At 38.4% G+C, this 12113-nt stretch overlaps 2 protein-coding genes across 2 annotated transcripts in view; one reads left to right on the forward strand and one right to left on the reverse strand.

The window, feature by feature from the left end:
• Positions 1-12113, forward strand: part of Tmlh (Trimethyllysine hydroxylase) — a 38677-nt gene that overhangs the window by 22054 nt on the left and 4510 nt on the right. The window contains exons 5-8 of the mRNA XM_053799554.2: positions 586-719; positions 4620-4712; positions 10059-10237; positions 10396-10620. Coding sequence (XP_053655529.1) covers positions 586-719; positions 4620-4712; positions 10059-10237; positions 10396-10620 — 631 coding nt within the window. The remainder of the gene's footprint in view (positions 1-585; positions 720-4619; positions 4713-10058; positions 10238-10395; positions 10621-12113) is intronic.
• Positions 10616-12113, reverse strand: part of ave (Protein aveugle) — a 29889-nt gene continuing 28391 nt past the window's right edge. The window contains exon 6 of the mRNA XM_070103065.1: positions 10616-11996. The gene's annotated coding sequence lies outside the window, so the exon portion shown is untranslated. The remainder of the gene's footprint in view (positions 11997-12113) is intronic.

Genomic DNA, 12113 nt, shown 5'->3' on the forward strand with positions numbered 1-12113 from the left:
ATGTGTATGCTTCTAGACTGTTGTATTCTGAGCACCTCTGCAAAAACAGTGATAATGTGCGAGTGTGGTGAAAGTGTTGAATGATGATGAAAGTATTTTCTTTTTGGGGATTTTCTTTCTTTTTTGGGTCACCCTGCCTCGGTGGGAGACGGCTGACTTGTTGAAAAAAAAAAAAAAAAAAAAAAAAATTATATTAAAAACAAATGCTGAATCCGTACGAAAATTTCCATAGATGTTGAATGAGATTAGAATGACTCAAGGTGTACCAAGGTAAATTAGTGAAAGTAGATACCATGTATATATCTGATAAAATGGACAAGGTATTTTGGTAAGTATATCTGAAAAATGTATAGTTATGCAGGAATCATTTTACAATCTTATTAATAGTTTTAGTATTCCACATGCTAATAAATTGTGCAGTGTAAAGTGTGATTTTGTAAATGGTCCAAGTCGCACCGAAACATTGTCGTAAGCTCCCCTCCCCTTTGTGCAGGTTATTTGTGCATGGGTACATTATTTGTATGTAGAAAAATATAAGATTTTTTATTTATATAATATGCACTTGACTTTTTTTTTATTCAACAGGGCCAGATGGCCATAACTCTGAATATGAGTACAAGTTCCTGTGGCAGAATTCTTTTGAAGGTCAGAGAACATCATATAAAGTTCCTCGGCTCCTTTGGAAAGCTACAACGTTCCCCGCAGCACACCTGACCACGGTAAGTTATCAAACCCTTGTTATCATACCTTGTAGCCACATTATTATTATTACAGTATATTGAATTATAACATTACTGTTTATATTTTAAAGTGGGTGGAAACATTAGGATGTGTTTCCTTAAGAGACCTGCTGTCCATGTTCACCTAGCAGTATGTAGCTGCCTGGGTGTTAGTCAGTTGGTGTACGTAACATCCTGGGGACAAGACTGGCCTAATTTGCCTGAAATGCTCTGCATAACAAGGGATTTTGTATATAGAAGTATGTCATTAATCTCAGCTAGGCCTGTATACCTTGTACATATATTTGTAGATTTTTTTTTTTCAATGAACTGGCTGTATCCCACCAAGGCAGAGTGACTCAAAAAGAAAAACAAAGTTTTCCTTTTTAAATTTAGTAATTTATACAGGAGAAGGGGTTAACTTGTAGAAATAAAGATGGGAAGAGGGAAGAGTATATAGAGAAAAAGAGAGAGGTTAAGAGAGTGGTGAAGCAATGTAAAAAGAGAGCAAATGAAAGTGGGTGAGATGTTATCAACGAATTTTGTTGAAAATAAGAAAAAGTTTTGGAGTGAGATTAACAAGTTAAGGAAGCATAGAGAACAAATGGATTTGTCAGTTAAAAATAGGAGAGGAGAGTTATTAACTGGAGAGTTAGAGGTATTGGGAAGATGGAGGGAACATTTCGAGGAATTGTTAAATGTTGATGAAGATAGGGAAGCTGTGATTTTGTGTATAGGGCAAGGAGGAATAACATCTTGTAGGAGTGAGGAAGAGCCAGTTGTGAGTGTGGGGGAAGTTCGTGAGGCAGTAGGTAAAATGAAAGGGGGTAAGGCAGCCGGGATTGATGGGATAAAGATAGAAATGTTAAAAGCAGGTGGGGAAATAGTTTTGGAGTGGTTGGTGCAATTATTTAATGTATGGAAGAAGGTAAGGTACCTAGGGATTGGCAGAGAGCATGCATAGTTCCTTTGTATAAAGGCAAAGGGGACAAAAGAGAGTGCAAAAATTATAGGGGGATAAGTTTGTTGAGTATAACTGGTAAAGTGTATGGTAGAGTTATTATTGAAAGAATTAAGAGTAAGATGGAGAATAGGATAGCAGATGAACAAGGAGGCTTTAGGAAAGGTACGGGGTGTGTGGACTAGGTGTTTACAGTGAAACACATAAGTGAACAGTATTTAGATAAGGCTAAAGAGGACTTTGTGGCATTTATGGATTTGGAAAAGGCGTATGACAGAGTGGATAGGGGGGCAATGTGGCAGATGTTGCAGGTGTATGGTGTAGGAGGTAGGTTACTGAAAGCATTGAAGAGTTTTTACGAGGATAGTGAGGCTCAAGTTAGAGAATGTAGGAAAGAGGGAAATTATTTCCCAGTAAAAGTAGGCCTTAGATAAGGATGTGTGATGTCACCGTGGTTGTTTAATATATTTATAGATGGGGTTGTAAGAGAAGTCAATGCGAGGGTCTTGGCAAGAGGCGTGGAGTTAAAAGATAAAGAATCACACATAAAGTGGGAGTTCTCACAGTTGCTCTTTGCTGATGACAATGTGCTCTTGGGAGATTCTGAAGAGAAGTTGCAGAGATTGGTGGATGAATTTGGTAGGGTATGCAAAAGAAGAAAATTAAAAGTGAATACAGGAAAGAGTAAGGTTATGAAGATAACAAAAAGATTAGGTGATGAAAGATTGGATATCAGATTGGAGGGAGAGAGTATGGAGGAGGTGAATGTATTCAGATATTTGAGAGTGGACATGTCAGCGGATGGGTCTAAGAAAGATGAGGTGAATCATAGAATTGATGAGGGGAAAAGGGTGAGTGGTGCACTTAGGAGTCTCTGGAGACAAAGAACTTTGTCTTTGGAGGCAAAGAGGGGAATGTATGAGAGTATAGTTTTACCAACGCACTTATATGGGTGTGAAGCATGGGTGATGAATGTTGCAGCGAGGAGAAGGCTGGAGGCAGTGGAGATGTCATGTGTGAGGGCAATGTGTGGTGTGAATATAATGCAGAGAATTCGTAGTTTGGAAGTTAGGAGGAGGTGCGGGATTACCAAAACTGTTGTCCAGAGGGCTGGGGAAGGGTTATTGAGGTGGTTCGGACATGTAGAGAGAATGGAGCGAAACAGAATGACTTCAAGAGTGTATCAGTCTGTAGTGGAAGGAAGGCGGGGAAGGGGCCGGCCTAGGAAAGGTTGGAGGGAGGGGGTAAAGGAGGTTTTGTGTGCGAGGGGCTTGGACTTCCAGCAGGCATGCGTGAGCGTGTTTGATAGGAGTGAATGGAGACAAATGGTTTTTAATACTTGACGTGCTGTTGGAGTGTGAGCAAAGTAACATTTATGAAGGGGTTCAGGGAAACCGGCAGGCTGGACTTGAGTCCTGGAGATGGGAAGTACAGTGCCTGCACTCTGAAGGAGGGGTGTTAATGTTGCAGTTTAAAAACTGTAGTGTAAAGCACCCTTCTGGCAAGACAGTGATGGAGTGAATGATGGTGAAAGTTTTTCTTTTTCGGGCCAACCTGCCTTGGTGGGAATCGGCCAGTGTGATAATAATAAAAATTATTATTATTATTATTATTATTATTATTATTATTATTATTATTATTATTATTATACTGCTTGCATTTAATCAGTAAAATGTCCAGCCTTGAGTACTGGGAAGACCTTAGAACACTTAGAATATAATAAAGGTGAGAGACTATTTATTTAAACCACTAAACTTGTAGAGCTCCTTCAGTGCAAGGAATATTGCAAGCTTGATCCTCTGTCATTTTTAATTGTGAAACAAACAAGTCCCTAATATACTGGTATTCAGTGTTATAAAACTCAATTGTCGTGAAAGATATGGCAAGTGTAGAATAAACCCAAAGAAAAGCAGGGGTGTCATAAGTACAATTTTCAAACACTTTGTCAACACTCAAGGTCCATGAATTTAAACTTCTACCAGCAAATATTGCTGAAACATAGTAGAAGTGTTCATGAGGAAAGTGGACAAGATCCTGCATGATGTGCTGCATCAGCCAGGTTGTGATGGTGTGTTGTCCATTACTAACACTTGTATAATATCACACTTGCTTTTATGCTCAGAATAGTTCTTGGTTAATTGGCTGTCCTGGTAGCCCAGGAACTGCTGCCAGGCTTCCACTGATCGTTGTCAGCCCCTGTGGTATATCAGATTGGTTCTAACATTTGTGAAGCATTTGTACATCTGGTTCATGAAGGACTGTATCTGTGTTTTTGCACCTACAATCTCATAGGATAATCTGTTCATGTTTTATCAGTATAAGACTAATCCTTTAGTCACATTTATGGAAGTGATGGATGTAGGAGAAATTTGCCAGTTCTTATTCATCTATCTGTTTGTAACTGGATGAGTGAATGTGTAGACATGCCCTTGCTCTTGGCTAGAGAGATGTTGATAAGACAAAAGTTTCATGCTCCCGACCAGGTGTACTATAGCACAAGCCCTTCTATATTACATGGTCTATGCTTGACTCTTTTCAGGAGTGGACCAACTCATTACATAACTCATTAAAAAAGCAGCATTGTGATGTTCTAGTAGCATATTATTTATAAATGACTAGTAAATTTCCTGAGTACAGTGTGAAGATGCTAAGATAAAGTTTTGCTTGTGGCTCCTTATCAAACCATAGAAGGAATAAGGTGCAGTATAAGCAAATATCAAGGCATTACTTCTATCAATAATTAACGTGTTTGTTTAGCTGAATGTATAAAAACCAGAGATGAGGTACAAGGATGCCTTAAAAGTGAAATGTGTTTTAGATACACAATATTTTGTAGACAGTACCAAACCCATGTGGGTCATTGAGTATAATGCATGATGATGGCATGATTCTCTGTCCACTAATAATTTGTAAGTTTAACAGACAATGTTATCTAACAGGTTCCTCTGGGAGACCTTTATGATCCTGAGAAAGATGGTGTCCGGAGACTCATATACTCTGTCATCAGACATGGGTTTGCCTTCATCTCAGAGGTGTGTGGTTTTCATCACTTGCATTTTGTTACCTGACATAAAAATATTAAATTTTGTGAAAGAAACACTTGTATAAGACAGCATGTAGAGTATACTCCTGAAAATTGTGCATTAGAATGGCATTGTATATATATTGAAGAATTCACAGAAAAAAATGTGGATTAGGTTTCTAGTCTTGAATTTCTTTTTATTGCAAAACTTAATGAGGTACTGTTCATTTCTCACTATTTATTTTGGCAGACCTCACTTATTGAAGTTGAATATTTTGTAAAGGATTTGGGATTTGAGAATACTGGGTGAGTGTTCTGTGGATGTTCCTGGAGAATCCTCACATGTTGATGGATTTAGTGGGGTGATTTGTAGAGCTGACATTATGGCAATGTAAAGAATTTAAGAACATTTAAAGTTAAGGCTTCTGTCATTGCTAGAATCTCTTTCAAGGCAAACACTTAGTCTTATTAAAACACTTAAGTCTTATCAATGACAAGTAGGGATTTGCACATGATTTCTGTTGTGAGATAATACCCTTGTTCCCAAGATTCCATCGACAGTATTTCTTCTTCAGTCTGCCAATGTTACTCTCATCCAGTATTCATTTTTGAGAGTAATGCTAACCCCTTTAAGTGTTTTATTTATTTTTTTTTTTTCAACAAGTCGGCCATCTCCCACCGAGGCAGGGTGACCCAAAAAAGAAAGAAAATACCCGAGAAGAAAATACTTTCATCATCATTCAACACTCACCACACTCACACATTATCACTGCTTTTGCAGAGGTGCTCAGAAATACAACAGTTTAGAAGCATATACGTATAAAGATACACAACATATCCCTCCAAACTGCCAATATCCCAAACCCTTCCTTTAAAGTGCAGGCATTGTACTTCCCATTTCCAGGACTCAAGTCCGACTATATGAAAATAATCGGTTTTCCTGAATCCCTTCACTAAATATTACCGTGCTCACACTCCAACAGATCGTCAGGTCCCAAGTATCATTCGTCTCCATTCACTCCTATCTAACATGCTCATGCACGCTTGCTGGAAGTTCAAGCCCCTTGCCCACAAAACCTCCTTTACCCCCTCTTTCCAACCCTTTTGAGGACGACCCCTACCCCTCCTTCCTTCCCCTATAGATTTATATGCTTTCCATGTCATTCTACTTTGATCCATTCTCTCTAAATGACCAAACCACCTAACAACCCCTCTTCTGCCCTCTGACTAATGCTTTTATTAACTCCACACCTTCTCCTAATTTCCACATTCCGAATTTTCTGCATAATATTTACACCACACATTGCCCTTAGACAGGACATCTCCACTGCCTCCAACCGTCTCCTCGCTGCTGCATTTACCACCCAAGCTTCACATCCATATAAGAGTGTTGGTACTACTATACTTTCATACATTCCCTTCTTTGCCTCCATAGATAACGTTTTTTGACTCCACATATACCTCAATGCACCACTCACCTTTTTTCCCTCATCAATTCTATGATTAACCTCATCCTTCATAAACCCATCCGCCGACACGTCAACTCCCAAGTATCTGAAAACATTCACTTCTTCCATACTCCTCCTCCCCAATTTGATATCCAATTTTTCTTTATCTAAATCATTTGATACCCTCATCACCTTACTCTTTTCTATGTTCACTTTCAACTTTCTACCTTTACACACACATTCTCAAACTCATCCACTAACCTTTGCAATTTTTCTTTAGAATCTCCCATAAGCACAGTATCATCAGCAAAAAGTAACTGTGTCAGCTCTCATTTTGAATTTGATTCCCCATAATTTAATCCCACCCCTCTCCCAAACACCCTAGCATTTACTTCTTTTACAACCCCATCTATAAATATATTAAACAACCATGGTGACATTACACATCCCTGTCTAAGACCTACTTTTACTGGGAAGTATTCTCCCTCTCTTCTACACACCCTAACCTGAGCCTCACTATCCTCATAAAAGCTCTTTACAGCCTTTAGTAACTTACCACCTATTCCATATACTTGTAACATCTGCCACATTGCTCCTCTATCCACTCTATCATATGCCTTTTCTAAATCCATAAATGCAATAAAAACTTCCCTACCTTTATCTAAATACTGTTCACATATATGCTTCAATGTAAACACTTGATCTACACATCCCCTACCCACTCTGAAGCCTCCCTGCTCATCCGCAATCCTACATTCTGTCTTACCTCTAATTCTTTCAATTATAACCCTACCGTATACTTTTCCTGGTATACTCAGTAAACTTATTCCTCTATAATTTTTACAATCTCTTTTGTCCCCTTTCCCTTTATATAAAGGGACTATACATGCTCTCCGCCAATCCCTAGGTACCTTCCCCTCTTTCATACATTTATTAAACAAAAGTACCAACCACTCCAACACTATATCCCCCCTGCTTTTAACATTTCTGTCATGATCCCATCAGTTCCAGCTGCTTTACCCCCTTTCATTCTACATAATGCCTCACGTACCTCCACCACACTTACATTCTGCTCTTCTTCACTCCTAAAAGATGGTATACCTCCCTGGCCAGTACATGAAATTACCACCTCCCTTTCTTCCTCAACATTTAAAAGTTCCTCAAAATATTCTCTCCATCTACCTAACACATACACAAATAACCCGCACATAAAAGAGAGAAGCTTACGACGACGTTTCGGTCCGACTTGGACCATTGACAAAGTCACACAGAGTGTGACTGTCAATGGTCCAAGTTGGACCGAAACGTCGTCATAAGCTTCTCTCTTTTATGTGCGGGTTATTTGTGTATCGTTCCAGTCACGGTATTGTGCCTTTTTTGTTATTTATTCCTCAGGACCAGGAAACATTCAGGTTAAGACCAAGGAAGGGGAGGATAAATCCAGTCATTAGGATCAGGAGCCTTTCACTAAGTTCACTGGCATCAAGGCATACCACCCTGAAGGGATGGGTGCCTTGATGCCACCTACAGTCTTAGCCAGCTCTATAATCACCACCTACATTCCTTGCCAGCTCTATAATCACCACCTACATTCCTTGCCAGCTCTATAATCACCACCTACACTCCTTGCCAGCTCTATAATCACCACCTACATTCCTTGCCAGCTCTATAATCACCACCTACATTCCTTGCCAGCTCTATAATCACCACCTACATTCCTTGCCAGCTCTATAATCACCACCTACATTCCTTGCCAGCTCTATAATCACCACTTACATTCTTTGCCAGCTCCATAATCACCACCTACATTCCTTGCCAGCTCTATAATCAACACCTACATTCCTTGCCAGTGCTGTAATCACCATCTACATTCCTTGCCAGTTCTTTAATCAACTTTTTCAGTTTAGAGTAAACCTTGCAGATTGACTACAACATGTCATAATTTTTGCAATATGGTGTTTACAGTAAACTGGTTCACCACATCATGTGATGACTGTCAGTAATTGCATCGACAATGTGGAACCTGTACAAAAAAGTCATGGATTCTGTTTTGAGGCTTCTTGTCCAATTCCCAGATTCTCTTCCCAGTCTTCCCGTTAGTGTAGTTTTATAACTTTTGGGCTAAAGAGGTTGAGTGAAGAGGTGATGCGAAGTGGAAAATGCATGACTTTCACATGTGGGTTGTAATTCTGCAGCATCACAATAGGATGACTAGAGGCATTGTAAAGTGCCAGGGAAGCCTTTGAATGCAAGACTGATGTTTTGCCAGATTTTTACTTACCTGGGTACAGTATGATATAAAGAAGTGTGTGAGCATTTTCTGATTTTAGTCACCATAATTCATATATTTTGGGTGGACCTCCAAATACTGTAATGGGTAAAAAGAAAATGACTTCTTGTTTAGACATGGGGGTACTCAGTACACTACAGTAGTATGCTATCATTGGTTTATCTTAAAACTGATTAACAGATATCAGTAGTAATCATAATTTTTAAAGGGGTGGACCGATAAGCCAGCAGAAGGCCTAGGTCAGATGACCAAAATCTCTAGACCCATATCAAGAAATGCTTGTCCCGTTTCCTGACAAACCTTATCTAACCTAACCTAACTTAAAAATAGGGATGGGACAGTACCAAAATTTTGCCAATAACTGATACCCAATTTTTGGTTGATATTATTATTATTATTATAATCAAGGGGGAAGCGCTAAACCCGGAGGATTATACAGCGCCTGGGGGGGGATGTGGAAGGCATTCAGGCTTAATTCGGGGAACTTTTGGTTGATAGCAATACTTTTCCTATATTTTATACTTTTAAAGTTAAAATGGTTATGTTCAGTATATAAGGGAATGCTTATTTCACAGTGGGTATTAAATGACACAAGAAGCTTAAATATTAAGTAACTTAATTTCTCTTGAGATGATGATAATGTCATTATTTGGCTTGTTGTGCAAGTTGCTGGCTGTCAAGAGCACTTATCAATTGTGTTTTTTTGTTTTTGTGTATGTTTACTCCGCTATATGTGATTGCTCCTGGACCCGCTCCAAGAACCTTATTGTACCTCTTCTTAAAGCTAGGTATGGATCCTGCCTCTATTACTTCACTCTGAAACATTCTGTCCCTGTTCACCAAGTCAATTCCTCTCAGTATTTTATACATCGTCGTCATATCCTCCCCAAACATAACATTATCCGGTTCCAGCATAGTCTTGTCTCACTATCACTGAACATTTGTCAAGGTTGTAATTACTATCACAAATACATACATAGTCAGCAGTTTGTGTTTCACCAGAAAACTTAATGTTGTGCTGTTTGTTGCATTTCTGAATATGTTTTAAATCTTTTCTTTTTTTCAATGCACCAGCTGTATACCACTGAGGCAGGATGGCCCAAAAAGAAAAACAAAAGTTTCTCTTTTTAACTTTAGTAATGTATACAAGAGAAGGTAACCCCTTCTCTTGTATACATTACCTTGCTCCCGGCATTTTAGTCGCCTCTTACGACATGCATGGCTTACGGAGGAAAAATTCTGTTCCACTTCCCCATGGAGATTGTTTTATATGTATAGCACTAAATTTTCTATTCTTTGAAGGCTCACCTTCTTCCTGACAGGTTCGAAGCATTTGAATCTTAAGAAATTTAATGATGCCACATACCATATGCACATTACTGCACATTTTACCATATAGTTTATTTTTAAATTCAGTAAGTTTTATACTCTTCTGAAAATTTTGTATATTGTACAATAGTTTATTGACGAATATTGTTAGTTTGGAAAGTATGTTAAAAAGAGTTAAATTTTATTTATAAATATATGCATTGAAATACACATTGCTTTTATTAATTGATTATGTACTGTAATCTCAGGTTTTAAAACTCCAATTTAATTATGTATATTTGACCTGCAGGTTCCAGCTGATACTGAGTCAACAGAGGCAGCCATAGAAAAAATTTGCCTCATCAAGAAGACATTCTTTGGAGAAATGTGGAGCATGCAGGCGAATAACTTTAAGCATTATGATACTGCATATTCCACAGACTTTATTGGTGCCCACACGGATAACACATATTTTTCACAAGCAAGCAGGTTAAGAAACACTAAATTTGCCATAATATTAAAGTGAAGTAAGACTTGAAAGAGTGTACATATGGATGATTTATTGCTACTAAGATGTGTGGAAGCCATGGCATATGTAAATCATTTTCCATAGGTTATTATGTAATGTCTTGCCTTTTTTTTATTAGAATCCAAGTGTTCCACTGTTTGCAGCCAGCTACAGAAGGTGGCAAGACATTGCTTGTCGATGGGTTCAACATAGCAAAGCAATTCCAAGAGAAGTATCCTGAGGGATATGAATTCCTCTCATCTGAAGCCATACCTTCTGAGTTCATAGAGGAGGGCAAGCACCATCTCTCCCTCGATACTGTTTTTAAAAACAACCCAGTCACGGGTAATATACAACAGATCAGGTGTGTTTAGTAGATGTACATATTTTTTTTTTTTCAACAAGTCGGCCATCTCCCACCGAGGCAGGGTGACCCAAGAAAGAAAGAAAATCCCCAAAAAGAAAATACTTTCATCATCATTCAACACTTTCACCACACTCACACATTATCACTGTTTTTGCAGAGGTGCTCAGAATACAACAGTTTAGAAGCATATATGTATAAAGATACACAACATATCCCTCCAAATTGCCAATAATGTACGTATAAATTTTTTTAACACGCCAGCCATTTCCCACCGAGGCAGGGTGTCCCAAAAAAGAAGAAACACTTTCACTGTTATTCACTCCATCACTGCCTTGGCAAAGGGTTGTGACACTACAGTTCAAAACTGCAAATATTCCTCCCCCTCCTTCAGAGTGCAGGCACTTTGAATTTAATACATTGTGCATAACTTGGGGACTTTTTTTTTTTTTTTTTTTATTTGTCCACTCATTGAAATATCTATGTAGTGTACATTATTACTGTTTCATGCAGCCCTGGGCATTCTCATAATCACAGAACATGAAGATAAAGATAAATATTTGCAAGGTATGCAGCATATATGATCCAGTGAGACCTATACTCTGTATAGACTGCAGAGATTTCGAAGAAAATTATTAGGTTTGATCTAGCAGGTTTCCTTTTCTTGTTTTTTTGGACTGATGCATTGTGCCCAACAGATAATCCACACTTAGACATTTGAAGAAGTTGGATCTAAAAAGTCACCAGACTCATTCACCATCACTTTTTTCCTAGTTACCTTTCTAGGACATACAGTGGAGCCTTGGTTTTCGTATGCCCTAGTTTGTATGTAAAGCTATAGTTATTCTCTATAAAATGTATATTTTGTTAATATTTCCCATAAGAAATAATGCAAATCCAATAAATCCATTCCAGACACCCAAAAATATTAACCAAAAATACATTTTATAGAGATTAACTATAGTTTTACATACAAACTAAGGCATACGAAAACTGAGGTTCCACTGTGCTAGATCCTATCAAAAAGTTCCCGTACAGGTACAACATCGATTTTCAAGACCCTTTGATTCAAAAGCCTTTCCGGATTACAGAACTGTTTTCTGCTTTTAGAGAGCACAGTATTCCTTGGTCCTGAGGTTGGATAAGTGACATACAGTCGAGTGGTAAATACACTGCCGTGGGAATTTCAAGTTCCTGCTCATAAATTTGTATGGATTATAAGAGTTTCCAGACCATCAGTGTCCAGAAAATCAATGTTGTGTACCTGTATTTGAGTTTTCATGCGCTTCCTGGGTGAAATATAGCAGTAGTGTAGATCACGTTGTGCGGTACTTCACTCCTTTTGTGAAGCAGAGTGGCGAGTTTCAGTGATCATTCTGTTGAGGTGAGATGGGCAATTTTTGTCATGTCAGTGCACTGCAAATTTTTGTGTAACAAATTGAAATCTTTAAAAGAAAGAACAGCATGCATGTGTGCACGTGTGTGCTTGCACA

This window comes from Cherax quadricarinatus, chromosome 84 (genome assembly GCF_038502225.1).
Source record: "Cherax quadricarinatus isolate ZL_2023a chromosome 84, ASM3850222v1, whole genome shotgun sequence".
In the NCBI taxonomy this organism is placed as follows: domain Eukaryota; kingdom Metazoa; phylum Arthropoda; class Malacostraca; order Decapoda; family Parastacidae; genus Cherax; species Cherax quadricarinatus.